A 14,844-nucleotide genomic window follows, 5' to 3' on the forward strand; every position below is an offset into this window, starting at 1 on the left:
TTCCTCCATCACTCCCCCTCTCCTTATTCTTCCTCTCTTTTTGTTGTCTTCTATATGTGGGGGTGGGGGTGTATGTGATAAAGTGAGTGTTAGTAGGTTTAATTTGGGAATTAGGGTTAGGGTTTGGTAAAAGAAATAAGGGTAGTATAGGAATTTGATAAAATTGGAGGGTTGGATAGTAATAAAAGAAATCAAATGTAAAAGGTTTTAAAAAAAATTCAGGACATTACACTTACAGAGGTTATGACACTGGAAACCAAACTCAGACAAAGGTTGCTGAGTTACGTCGGGAGCGGGTCAAAACTGACAGATGAGCTCATTACCTACACTAGGGATAGCCATGCATCATACTTGTTTGCGCATATTTTTTTGTGAGTGTATTTTTTGTGATTGTGGGTGTGCTAAATGACTGTTTGAATTCTGTGTTCTTTAATTGTTGAATTAGATCGTACCTTGTTGACTGTTATTGCTAACCATGTATATATAGAATGAACTTAACTCCTAACCCCGACCCTACTAAGAACTCCCCAGTTCTTACCCCCTATTTCCACCCCTTTCAGCTACAGGTGCGAAGGCTTATTGCGAAGCTTCAGGAGCACAGAGGAATATGTTTACGAATTGAGTTGTTAGAATTTATTTTCCCCTCGCCTTGTTAGTTAGAGTTTTATTCAGAGGGGTAGGTTCTGTGATTGCTGTTGTATGTAATACTACAATGTATTATTAATATTAAGTATGTGAATATGTGTTTTTGTTCTTGTTGGAAAAGTTATAAGTTTTAGTAAAACCATCGATAGATTTACGCGTAAAGGATTAGGTTAGTAATGCCTTACTTTTGGTACGATCATGAGGTGTTAAAAATTGGGGTGTTACACTCTAGCTGAAGACAGATTTTGCAAACTTAGGACAAATCTAGGGATTTTAAGTCATGATACTTTATTTGAGCATTGCTGATGTATTTGTTGAAGTTTTTGTCTCTCAGGTGGGGATGAGACAATTCTGGGCAAATAAAGAACCATCATTCTGAATATCATTTTCTAGGCTCATTTGCACGATCTGAATCTTCTGGGCCAACCCATCAGTTCAGAGTTGCTGTGGTCCAATATATTTTCTTAAACTCTACATCTCTGGGCCCAATGAGTGTTACATTATTCATGTGTTATTTTGTGTTTTGTCTTTTAGTGAAAAACTTTTTTTTTTAATCTGCTTTGTTTTATTTTTTAATAAAATCAAATCATCTTTTGTGATGTCAAGTCTTTTTAAGGTCTAGTCATAGGTGATGCAGTTGCATGTTTTCAAGAAACTTCCTTTCTTGGTGCAGTTACCAAACTTCTCTCTTCATAACTACTTCCACTACCTCTTCATTTCTTCTCCACTACCATTAGTATTTTGTTTCATTCGAAACCTGGGTTCACTCCAGTGAGGAAGAAAACTGTGATTCAAAAGAGTCCAAGGGCTAAAATCTTCAAACTCCCAGAGAAACCTAGACCCTCTACTCGCTCCAAAGATCAGGCTTTCACACCTTCTCCATCTCCTCCTACCTCTCCTCCTCGCACCGATCCAATGGCAAGAACCAAAACCACTCTAACGTGTCCCTCTTCTGCCAAGCTAATGGCTCCACCTAGTTCTCCTTCCAAACCAAGTACTTCGAAGGGGAAGCGCCCTGCTACTGAGGAACCTACGCCTGAACCTTCTCGACCTAAGCCTAGGTCTGCTCCTAATCATCCTTAAAGAGGTAACCATTGTATCCCTCTAAAATCGGTTAAAGAGCCATCCATTGATCCTTTTGCACACAAATCTCATTTTATGACCTCACACTCAGATTACAATCCTCTTCGTTTTTGCTCTGCTATGAACAATGATTTCTATGAGGGTGTTGTTGTTTATCGTACCATATGTCCCTCCTTTTTAGTCGATTTACCAAATCTGAAAAAGAAAGGTTTTGTTTTTGTTGATAATCTTGAATTTCTGGACTGGAACCATATTTTTCAAAATAAAAAAACCTGTTTACCTAGTCTTAGTCAAGGAGTTTTATGCAAACATGACCTATCATAAGGGCAGCATTCACTCCTACGTAAAAGGCCGTGACCTTGTTCTAAACAATGAAACCATCAGTGATTCTCTGAAATACACTGATGTTGGTGCTTGTGTCTACACCTCTCGTAAGTGGGATGACGAAGTAGGTATCTCAGACAATGATGCTCTGGCCCGTGTGTGAACCCATCTCTTTTATTGATGGCATCACTCCAACTCACAAAGATCTTGGTTACACTCGTGCCCAGTTGCATCGCATAGTGAACCATATCATCCTTCCTCAAAGTGGCTCATATCAAAGGGTGTCTTTCTGTGATACTCTAGTTCTATGTGCTATCCTCACAAAAACTGAAATTTCTTTTGCATACTTAATGGTAAGGTATATGTTTGATTTCATTAGAAGTGAGAAAGATAAAGCTCTTCCTTATGGCATGTTCTTAACCTGCATTTTTTATCATTTTGGTGTTGACTTGTCAAATGAGACATATGAAAATAGACACTCATATCTAAAAGGAGGTGGTTCTGTGAAACAGCAGAAAAAGGGACCAACTCGAACTGAAAGGGTAGTTCTTGATGATGATGATGATAACAACTATGAACCAGAAGAATCCTCTCCTCCATCTGCCTCTGGGACTTCAACTTTCACTGGACACAAATCACTCTTATATGGAGTGGTGAAAGATGTAGTTCAAGAATTTATCTCTCAATCTAACCATCAAATTGCAATGAGCAAAGAACAGAGGAAATTTGCTACCAAGCATAAAAATTTCCTCAGAAAATCCAGAGATAAAGTGGCAATTTTCATGAAGTTCATTAACAATCTCCAAGAGGATGACACTATGGCCACTGACCGTGAAGATCCTGCTGATTCTGAAGAGGATGGTTCATATGCCTGAGGATGTCTTTTCTATTGATCTTTTATGTGCTGTTTTATTTTGATAATTGTCTCATAGAACAATTGTAGTTTATTTTGAACTTTGTCCTGTCCCGGATGACTATAAACCGATTAACCACTGTTTTCTTTTGCACTTGGTTTATCTAGTATTATGGACTTTGCACCATAACAGTTTGCTGCAGGTTTAAAAATGCGTGCATTTCTTTCCTTGATGATAAAAGGGGGAGTAGTATTAGTATTATAGTATTAGTATTACTCTATTTTATATTGCTCTATTTTTTTTGTTTTGTATGTTCTGTTTCAGCATGTTTTGTATTGGCTGATTGTTTTTTATGCTTGATGAGGACATGCTCTGTTTTGTAAATTTAATCTAAGGCTTGAAACTCTTATGGAATGCACCATCTCCTGATAATCATTTGCATGTTGTACATAGTTGTGTCTTCTTTATGAATGTGTGAACAGGAAACAAAAAGAAAAACACAAGTTCAGGGGAGCAACTTTTAAAAAAGAAAGGGGGAGCAAGTCAACGAGAACGGATATCATCTAAAGGGAAGTACTTTAACGTTATTCAATTCAATTCCTTTGACCTTCTCGTTTATAATAATGTTTGTCATCAAGAGGGAGATTGTTGAGTTAAAGAATTAACTAACTTAAATGATGATGACAAACATTGATTTAATGGGTTAAACACTCAATTAGTTTTGATTATTTTATTTAGTGATGCAGGCCAAATAAATAAAGCAACCCAAACAAAAAGGAACAAGGAAAGAGGAGCTGCCCATATCTCCAATCGAAGCTCAAGTGATAGTAACAAGCATATCTATTGGATCGGACGAATTGACAAGAATATCCAAGCCCAATGCAATTCATCCAAGTTGAAGCCAACATTCACATTGCTTGTGGTCAAACTCATGAAGAACGAGAGAAAGCTTCTTCCTGGTTCATTCATCAGAGAAGAAAGAAAGAGAAAGGTAAATCACAAAAGCAAATGTCCAATTGCCCTAATCAAAGCAAGCTAAGCTAAGTCAAAGGATAAAGGTGATTTATTTCCATTTACATACAATTTATTTTCTTCACTCCTTCTTCAAAGTTCTGCAATGCCAAATTGGGATATATGGAGAGAAAGTGATTTATGATAATCACTATTGTGAATCAAAGGCTCAAATTGGGGACAAAGCATAAACTCAAGGGTTTGGATTTGGGTTTACCATTGAAAAGTTTCTTTTTTCTGCTCTAAAGTCTTTGGTCAAGCAAAAGGAACCAGCTTTAAAATTTCTAACTTGGGGTTAATTGAAATAAGTGAGATGACAAGCTAAGGGAGCTCAGAGTTCAAAAAGTTTACTAAGGAGAAATCTAAACTGTGACTCTGTAAGAGGTACAAAAAGGAAAAATGCTTTTCTGATTTTAAAAAATGAGAGAGAATCAGAATCTGAGTTTGTTTGAGAGCTTCCCTGTGAAGAGTTCAACATTTTGGACAGTTTTTCTAAGTTAAAGAAACATTCTGCCAAGATGAAGAACTTCATCAGAGATAGCTAAATCTGGTTCAACTTATAGCAAAAAAGGTTGTTATGCATCAATCTCCTTCATGTTTTACGGTTTGTATCTCAGTTTCAATGTATATCTTTCTGTATTATCTTTGAGAGGTAAAAGGCTGAAAGAGAGATATTGAGAAAAAGCCTAAGAGTGAAAAAGGCTGAGTGAAACACTTGAGAGAAAAGCCAAGAGTGAATTCTGATTTGCTTTGGTTGTAATTTTCTGTCTTGTGTCAAGTACCTGTGAGGTACCCCTTGCTAGTTGGGTAAACACTTAGTATAAAGAGTTAGGTATTAGTATAGCCAAGTCAAGTTTAGGAAGAAACTTGAGTGTCCAAATAGGATTGAGTGAATCCTAGGAAATTAGTGTATGTAATACTTTGATTATAGTGAAAATTTCACCACTGTTGTGGTGGAGACTGGATATAGGTTGCATTGCACAAGACAACTGAACCAGGATACATGTCTGTGTCAATTTCTTCCTCTCTCTCTGTTCTATTTTCTGATATTTATGAGACAAAAAGAAATTGTCTCTTAAATTTTTCACTGCACAGTTCAAATAGAAATCAGGTTCAAGTCGTGTAACAAAGGAGTCGTTTATTAAAGCAAAAGAAGGCCATAGATTTAACCCCCTTCTCTAAGCCTTCTGTAACCTTCAAAGCAAAAAATATTACAAACATACAAATTTGCTATTTTTGCACAAAGAATATACCTCATAGCTAAACAAGATTTATTATATTATTAAATGACTAATTATTTTATTGCTTTATTAACAAGTTAATGTAGATTCTATGAAACAAAGTTATAATATTAACAAATTAAATTAAGTAATTCATATTTGGTATGTATGACATTCATATATCGACTTCTTCTCTACAATTATCAACTTTCAAGGTATATTTTTCTACTTTAAACTCCTGTACTTTTACAATATATATTATTCAATATATGTTGCGATTTTATACATATTTATTTTCTCAATTTATCTTGTTCATGTCATATGACCTTCAATATAAATTGTGAATATTCAATAACAAATTGCTTTGAGCGAGAAATTCATCAATAAGTTGTTGTGGGTCGAAAAATTTTCCAAGACAATTAATTATTATATTCTTGGATCATACAATCAATTCCGTCAATGGATATCTATTTCTGAACTTTTCAATTCACATACAATCAAATGATATGCGTATGTCATGAAAAATTATTCTCAAGTGGAAAAATATCCCCCGCACAACTATCTTGATTGAATGACTCTTACCACTCAATTAATTTTTGAATAAGTGCCGACATAATAACCCGACTAAGCTTGGGGGCTCATCATATCATTATTCACTTATCTTTTAACCGAGTTATAACTCATTTAATTTTCTGAGCTTAGCCTGGATCATATGATCGGCAAACAAACCTTGGAGGCTGTGATCCGTCATCTTATAGCTCGGTCTTTATTGTGCATTATGAGTTATAACTCGACTTTATTTTCCTTCATTCTAAGTTTGTAACAGACGATCTTAATAACCATTATTCTGACTTAATGACCAACAGTCATAACATCAACTCTATTCATCAATCCTATGCCTATGAAGGCACCAATTTTTATATCTCAAAAGGGACTACATGATAAGTTCTATTTCATGTTTAACATTCTATAATCATAGAAATTTTATACCTCTTAAACACTTACTGACTTGAGGGTCAGAGTGTCTTTTGCAGGTACCCACCCACGGTATTCTTCGATGTCCGAATTATTTTCACTCTATTAAAGAAAAGACGTATTACAACAATGCAAGAGATTAGCTATACCTCAAAAGTTCATCCACACAAGCACAGTAAACTATCTAAAGATAGTGGAACCAAATTGGATGATGTTACTTCTTATAGAAGGTTGGTTGGTAGATTATTCTACCTCATAAATACTAGACCTGACATTTCCTTCATAGTAGGTAAACTAAGTCAATATGTAGATCATCCAACTGATCAACATTTTCACGCTGCACTTCCAAGTGCTGAGATATTTGAAGCAGAGCCCAGCCAAGGGACTTTTTTTTTTTGGCAGATAGCAATTTGAAGCTCACAAGATATGTTGATTCTGATTAGGCCACATGCTCAGATACTAGGAGACCAATGATAGGTTTTTGTTTTTGTTTTCTTGGAACATCCTTAGTCTCATGGAGAAGCAAGAAGCAAGACATAGGTGTTTATTCTTCATCTGACGCTGAATATCGAGCAATGGGTCAAGCTATAAAGGAAGGGCAGTGGCTGCTTTATTTACTTAGAGACCTTAGAATTCCTCATTCGGAGCCTTTCAATCTGTTTTGTGACAATCAATCAGCTCTATATATTGCAGCCAATCCAGTTTTTTCATGAGAAAACCAAGCACATAGAAGTAGACTGCCATTGTTCGAGAAAAGGCACAAAAGGGAATGGTGAAGCTTCTACCCATTACTTCAGTACAACAAACTGCAGATTGCTTTATAAAAGTATTGGCTCCTGGACCTTTTGATGCAGCACAGAGAAAGTTGAGGTTACTTGATTTATATGCTTCTCAATCAAAGGATGCATAAGGATCAAAAGTGGTTCAATAGTTCACAACTTGAGGGAGGATATTGAGCAATTTATGTAAAGATGCAAGTTGTGAATCTTCTCTGGTTTCTTGGTTTCTAACTTGAGGGAGGATATTGAGTAGTTTGAGTATTGATAAAAGTTGTGAAACCATATTAGTTGTATTTAACTTAGGTTACTAAGAGTTAGGTATGACCAACTCAGGTTAAATATTTAACATAGTCTGTTAGATCCATAATTAATTAATAGTTAGAGTAGATGCTATATATATGGTAACTAGTGTGCTACAGTTCAAAATGTTCACACTTTCCTATAATTTCAAAATATGAGAATCACTATTTTCTCTGTTTCTAGCTTCTTCTCTCTAATCTCTTGATCACTAACACAGTTTTCACAATAATGTTGAGCTCTCTAACTTCGCATATGTTCCAATTCCACATATTATTGCAACTTGTACTTGAACCAACCAAATATGAAAAATATAAGTTCATAAAATAAAAGGAGACTTGAACTGGTTTTGAGTTCTTGACCAGAAAACATAAGTGATTATACAAGGACATAACTCCTTTGGATCGAAGTTTGTGGCAACCTGTTTTCTAATCCTACTCAAGCTTTTCCCGCTCTTTCAGCTACCGACTCATCCGTTTGCCTCCGAGAAACAAACGATTGAGCCGAGCTTTAATTTCAAGCATTCCATACTGTATATAGTCATAAGAAGCCTTGCCAAGAACATCCTGGAGCCTTCCAATGAAGCTTCCATATGCCGGCAACAACATGTTTTCTACGGATACTATTATCTCTTTCCGTATTTCATAGCTGCCAAACCATTTAGACTGAGTGCAACATATCTCCTCAAATTGAATGTTGAACAACTCTAACTTCTCTTTCATGGACTCAATTGCTACATCTTTTGCCAGTGATTCGTTGTTGTTGTCTAGCTTCAACAAGCCTAGCACCTCATTCCATGAGCTTCTTTGATAGTCTTCAAGGTTTTTCTGGAATTTTTTTGTGTGCTTTTGTATCCAATCATCACCCAAAATTTCAGCGAAACTATATCGTTTGACTCTGCCGAAGTCTATCAATCGAGCAGAGGGAAAATGCTTCAGTGTCTCTAGTTTTATATACATAATGTTATTCATCATGGCCACATAATCCAAAGAAGTTCCAGTGTAAATTTTGTACTTGGCTTCCAAATGGTTCTCCAACAGCTCTATCATCCAAGCTATCATGGCAGGAAATGAAGGACAAGTTGTTATAGGATATTCTTTGAAAGCTTTCTCAATCATAGGCATGACTCTTACTATTGCACCAAGACCATTCATTACATCGCGGGTGATTGGTTCAATGCCTCCTGGAACATCTGCAATGGCTGAATCACAGTGAATCAGATTCTCCAAGTTTTTGAAAACGTCTCTTATTTTCTCACCTAGTCTCCTCTTTGCCTTGATTGCATCGTTTCTCAGCGATGCACCGGCCTGATCAGGAAATAATGATTCCAACTCGGTAATCATGTCATTCAACTCCTCAAACATACTCACCACTCTTCTAAACATGGCCGGAGGCGAACGGATGTCAACTACTATTGTATTCACAAAGTTTAGTAGATGAGTTGTGAGTTCCTTGCAAGCCAGCACAAAAGATAGATCCCCCACTGAGGAGAATCCCAAGAAGATGCGATCACAAAGCCTGCGTTCATATAGAAATAGTACACGGAAGGCGATTTTAAAAGTTCTGTTCCAACTTAGAATGTTGTGTGTGATGAAAACATTATGGTCCTCAGGTGTGTGTTTCAACTCTAATTCTGAAAGAAACTGTTGCAAGAACTCCCTGCGGCAATTGCTGTATAAGTGGCAGCACTCCTTCTCATATCCAGCAGCCAGTGCCATCTTAAAAGTTTCGTTGATGTTGTTGATAATTTCACACGGAAGCATGTCGATTAACAAATTGTCATCGAGATGAAAAGGCTCCATCAGGGACTGGCCGTAAAGTAGGCCTAAAAGTTTTCGATTCTGCTTCTTAAGTGCCTTTAGAGAAGACAAGAGGCCCGGCTTGATGAGAGCAAAATCATTATTGACTTCTTGCCAATGCGAATCAACTTCGGTGATTGCGCTGTCTTGAGTAATGCTAGAATTTAATAACAGTTCTGGTGGATCTACTTGAATGACATGAGGCTCTTCTGGGACTCCATGATATCCATTTATTTCTTGTTGAGCATCCACACAGCTATGGATCATGATGAGAGCATAGCTATAACATGCTCCAAGTATTCCAAAAACCCACTTTATCCTCATGAGTTGTATTGTTAGAGCCGCGAGAAAGAAATAGAGCAAGTCCACTTCAAATCCGCAGTGACTATGCCTTGACAAGCCAAGAAACATCACAGCAAAAGCAGCACAAGAAGCTATAGAGTATGCATCTGGTTTCCCATTCACGGCTTTATCAAAGTAAAAGGAGTAGAAAGATGTAATCATCAGAACCAAAAATGCCAGATGAGTTTTTAGTCGGAGACTTCCTGGGCCATGTGATACCTGTAAGAAAAAATCACTAAATTTAATCTGTTTATATAATGTAAATATTTATAAAAAATTTTACCAACCATCTCTCGTAAAAATTTAAACAGTTAAACAAAGATACATGAATGATTCTATACTTAACACGCCAATGGTGCAAAAGCCTCTTCTCAAATAAAGAAATGTGAACAACAAGAATCTCTTTTAACATTTTGGTCATAAAAGCTCTTGTCTACTGCAGTTTATTATCAAGATCAGTATAAAATAAAATGGAGCAATACCTTTACAAACAAAACTGCAGTGCAGATGATGAAACTGAAGACACAGTAAAGAAATGTTTTCAGCAAGTTCCATTTCCCGAACAGAGAGTTGAAGGAGGAACTTAAAGCGTAACAGAGCAATCCAAGTACGCCTGAAGCAAAACGAACAAAACTCCATAGTTGTGGATGCTTCAGCCACATCTTTCTTTGGTTAAGCAAAGGTTCCATGATATATTTGAGTGCGTATGAGTATTCGTAAGAGTTTCTTCAACGGAAGGTAAGAGGAGCCATTGTTGCTATTCATTCTTCGGTAAAATAGCGAGCCTTCCTCTGTTTTCAAAGATAATCGACTTGTAACGTGTTTGAAAGGTTTAAGTTTTTGGACCTATGCCCATTTTGTTTCTCTTAGTCTACAATGTATTATTAAGACAGACGATGGTTTGTGATGGAAGGCTAAGATTAATTCATCTTTGGGATAACGATAGTGACTAATGCTAGGATTATGCCGTCATTCGAATGAATTCAATTTAATTCAAAATTGTCTTATATTGTGCTTAAAATATAGGATTTCTTTGGGGCTATGGTCTCAGGTTAATAAGGGGGGCTTCTATTATCTACTAGTACGGCGGATTCTAGATTGGTCTCAGGTTAATTGGTTTTCATACCTTTAGCCATCAGTGAACAAGTATTCAAAAATAATTTCAGAATTGATAATGTAAATCACCTATTAATTCTTTTATGGACGGACAAAGTTCAATATGAAGTTCCATGCTAAAGTATAGATATAAGTAAAGGAATGCAAAAACTGAGTTTGAATTGTGAATGGAATTAAGTCCAAGAGATCATATGATTATATACAAACCCATACATTCTGAGATAACTAACTGCCAGCATGGCACTAACAAACTATAACAGCTATAACTGACTCCAACGGATTCTCTACTAGATGGCCACTTGAGTGATCTTCATCTGCTCCCTGACACATTTTTATGCGAAGCATGCTAAAATTCAGCATTTCACAAGTCATATTGATAATGATGAGCTCTCTGGTTCTGTTACATGATCCAATTGTCCATTGCCATTGAAGGCCAATAATGATTGATCTATCATATCAGTGTGGAAAGGCTTTGACGATAGATATGAATAAAAGGATTCAGATGATGAGTTCCTCTTTATAGTGAATCTAGGCTTGCGACAATGGGCATGAGTACCTTTGTAGTTTACATGAATAATTTCCCCATCAATTGTTCTCTCTACTTTCTTCTTAACTTTGCAATTGGGATGTGCGCATCTGTAGCAGCTTGTCTGATTTCCCCTTCTTAATGGGTTTTCTTCATATTTTCTCCAACTGTATCCATCATCATGCATTTGTTGTTCCCCATCGTCGTAACTCGATTGGAAGGCATTTAAGTAGTTATCATCTCCGCTTTCAAATACTCCATTTGCAGCGTCGATTTCTACTGTACATGGTCTTGCATTCTCAGCGTTCTGGATTGTGGTTGAGGTTCCGATTTGGAACGGAGAATCATGAGAGAGTAGCAAAAGATGGCTGCAACGATGGAGAGCATCAAGTTGATCTTCATGAGTTGAATAGTTAGGCATCCAAGGAAGAAATTGAGGAGCTCAGCTTCAAAGCCAAGATCAATTTGCCTTGACAGGGACAAAGACATGAAAGCGAAAGAAGCACTCGAAATCATGCTTAGTAGGTCTGGTTTTCCATTGTTAGATTTATCATCGAATAATGAGTAGAGAGAGGTTAGTAGCAAAACCAGAACACCCACATAAGCTTTAAGCAAGAAGCTCTTTGAAAGCCTGCATTTCTTGGGAAATAGCATCATGGTGCTGATGCTGAAACTTAACAGGGTGTAAAGAATAGTCTTCAACAAGTTCCACTCTCCAAATAGATGTTTGAAAGAAGAACTCATAGCATAACAGAGAAATCCATTGACACTGGCCACAAATCCTGTAACTCTCCATACCCGTTTATGGTGTAGCTTGTAGGAATTTCGGATTGGCATGCCGCTTAAAATTTTACAAGTGTTTGGTCATATTTGTTTCTTTGTTTTGATCTTTTGTTACTTGTTTCATCGAGAAAAGAAAAAAAATTGAAATTTCAGCAGGTGTATGGATTCTTCCTACTCTAGTGGCGTCTTTACTCTTCCATTGCGACTAGTTTGACAAATTTGCTTACACTTCTTTGATTTTTGTCACATGTACCACAGTCCTTTTTTATTCTTATTTTTTGACTTATGGCATAATATTATCTTTCTACGACAATATCAGTAATTCAGTATATCACAACCCTGTTTTTTAAGTTAGTTTTTTAGTTTTCACCCATAAAATAAAGTCATTCTCACAAGTCACAATTGGGGATTGGACTTGATTACTTGACCATGCAAATCAAAACAATAAATTAATAAAATAAAATAAAATGAAAGGGGTGATGATTTTGACTTTTTGAGTTTACAGAAACGTGGCGAAGACATGAATCATCTAGAGCTAATTATTTGAAGTATGTGATGACGGATGAGTTGATTTTTGGGTATCATTGAAGTGCTTAGTTTAGCACCGTTTCAAAGGAGAATAGTTTGAGTATACCATGTCCGATAAATTTCACGTACAACCTTTGAAACAACAACAACAACAACAACAACAACGACAATAACAACAATAAGCGCCAATGAGTTATACCTTAAATGACATAGTCTCTCCATACTCATCTAAGAGGTCGTGAATTCGAATCTCCTTATCATTGAAGTGCTTAGTTTAGCACCGTTTCGAAGGAGAATTCAGTTTGAGTATACCATGTCCAATAAATTTCACATAGTCTCTCCATATTCATCCAAGAACCATATCCGATGAATTTCACATAGTCTTCCCATACCCATCTAAAAATATCAACCAAATATTGCTGAAAGTAATTAACTGCACCCGTATAAGAAAGACTTGAGTGTTAGAGTGGACCACACACACGAATATCCAAGGGTTGCAGAGATAAGATTAGTGTCTATTTCTACTGTTGAAAGTTGACAAGAGTTTATTGATTCCAATTTGGTGTGCTAGTTGACATGTACTAAAATAACAACTCACCCGCGAAACACGTTAAAAAAATAACAATTATGAAGTGAAAATTGCAATTGTAGAGTCCTCCTTTCCCCTACAATTATTACAAGAAAAAGTAGGCTCCTATAGCAAAACTGTAACAGAATTAACATGAAGCTCATCGAAATTAGGAGATGGCTGACGCAGCCACATGTATGGAGGTTTGTTGGTTTGGGTTCATCAGTAGTCGGTTTATTCTGTTACGCAGTTAGCTCCTCCTTCAACAATCTGTTTGGAGAGTGGACCTTTCTGAAAATATTTTTTTACACTCAACTCAGTTTAATCATCTGCATTGCAATCTTTTACGCTAAAGTTTGGCAAAGTTCAAGGAGTCTCCGGTTCAAAGGTAACATGGCACTTTTAGTGTTAACCATAACCTCTGCTTACTCCTTCTTCTTGGATAGCAAAGCTGTAAAGAAGAAACCAGACGCATTTAGCTTGATATCATGTCTTGCGTTTTCTATCATGTCGCTTTGCTTGTCAAGACAGATTCCTTGCGGATTTGAAGTGGATCTGATGTATTTCTTTCTCGGAGCTTTAATAGTGCAACTCATGAAGATAAAGCTATGGTTAGGTATTCTTGGAGTAGGATTCAGCTATACCCTCAACATTCTTCGTTCTTCTTTAGATGAGAACTTGCATGAAGGAGCAGGACTCCAAGAAGATCAACGTAATGTCGTAATCCAAGTGGAAGAAGAAGAAGAAGAAGAATCCATTTCTCCTCAACCACCAAGATTCATGAGTGTTATTCAAGAATTGCATAGGGCTAATTGGGGACTTGTTGAGGTGTTATGGTGTCATTTGAAGGAATACCTTGTGGACAAAGATGATCAAATTCCGATTCCAATGACACTGGTGAATGACCATAATTTTCTTATCAATGCGCTTCCGCCGAAAGCAGTCGACGACCTCCATGAAAAGGTTAAGCTGATGATGGATTCCGGGTTCAAGAATGAATGCTCGAACCAGTATAATAGCTGGAGAAGGGAGTTCTTGGACATGTGTCTATCAATGTTGCGGTTAAAGGTTATCAACAAGATTGAAGGGGTTGACGAGAGAGAGAGGATTAGGAGGTGGGTGAAAGCTTCAAACGTGGTTCTGAGGATTGTATTGCCCAACGAAAGAAGACTCTGTGATCATGTTTTCTTGGGCTTCTCTTCTTTTGCTGACGTCACTTTCATGTTGTTTTACAGCGATGTCGTAACTACCTTGCAAAAGCTCGCTAATGATTTTGTAACGGAGAGGCGTTCTTCGTTGACTCGTTTACCGAGCATGGTGAAGGTGGTTGGTACACTGCAGGATCTCATTCCAGAGCTTGATGATTCAGTGTTTTCTGCTCAACGCAGTGAAGCAGTCTCCATCATGGAGTTGGAGACATTAGAGGAAGCAACCAAGGATTATTATTGTACAAATATAGAGAATCTAATCTAATATAATTAACATCATTTGGCTTATTTTTGTTATACTTTGTGCACGGATATTGAAAATATTTTGCCTTATGGTTGCTCTCTTACTGACATAAAATTTATGTAAAGTTTTTTCTTTCTATTTGTCTTTTTTAATTTTTACTTAAACTCTCTAAGTCTGATATTGTACAAATGCTTGATACCTTGCAAGATGTGAGACTGATAGCTGACACACAGGATAGAGTGGTGTGGAGATTTAATAAAGAAGGCGTTTATAGTACTAACTCATTTGTGCAGGTTTTGCAGGAACAGACCTTGACGGACGATATTCTTAGCTACAAGTTCACAAATGAAATCTGGAAAGGAATGGTCCCTCCTCGGATAGAGTTGTTTACTTGGTTTGTGCTTGTAGGTCGAGTCAATACAAAGGATCGGCTAAGTCGATTGGGCATCATTGAACGAAGTGATAATGTCTGTGTTATGTGTAGTAAAGAAATTGAATCTGTACAACATCTGTTTGTTACGTGTGAGTATGCTTGGCAGGTG

At 36.8% G+C, this 14,844-nt stretch overlaps 2 protein-coding genes and 1 pseudogene across 2 annotated transcripts; 1 reads left to right on the forward strand and 2 right to left on the reverse strand.

The window, feature by feature from the left end:
• Positions 1-7,392: 7,392 nt before the first annotated feature.
• LOC107609545 (exocyst complex component EXO70B1-like) lies at positions 7,393-11,833 on the reverse strand. Its single transcript, XM_016311547.3, has 2 exons — positions 9,812-11,833; positions 7,393-9,548 (listed from the first exon to the last, which is right to left on the reverse strand). The coding sequence occupies exons 1-2, from the start codon at positions 10,016-10,018 to the stop codon at positions 7,650-7,652; spliced, it is 2,106 nt and encodes a 701-aa protein (XP_016167033.1). The 5' UTR covers positions 10,019-11,833; the 3' UTR covers positions 7,393-7,649.
• LOC148550597 (uncharacterized) lies at positions 10,814-11,891 on the reverse strand (annotated as a pseudogene).
• Positions 11,892-12,922: 1,031 nt separating this feature from the next.
• On the forward strand, positions 12,923-14,438 carry LOC107608253 (uncharacterized). Its single transcript, XM_016310099.3, has 2 exons — positions 12,923-13,965; positions 14,086-14,438. Exons 1-2 carry the CDS (start codon positions 13,004-13,006, stop codon positions 14,321-14,323), a joined length of 1,200 nt encoding a protein of 399 aa, XP_016165585.1. The 5' UTR covers positions 12,923-13,003; the 3' UTR covers positions 14,324-14,438.
• Positions 14,439-14,844: the final 406 nt, after the last annotated feature.

This window comes from Arachis ipaensis, chromosome B7, assembly GCF_059453495.1.
Source record: "Arachis ipaensis isolate K30076 ecotype BB chromosome B7, ASM5945349v1, whole genome shotgun sequence".
Taxonomy (NCBI): Eukaryota; Viridiplantae; Streptophyta; class Magnoliopsida; order Fabales; family Fabaceae; genus Arachis; species Arachis ipaensis.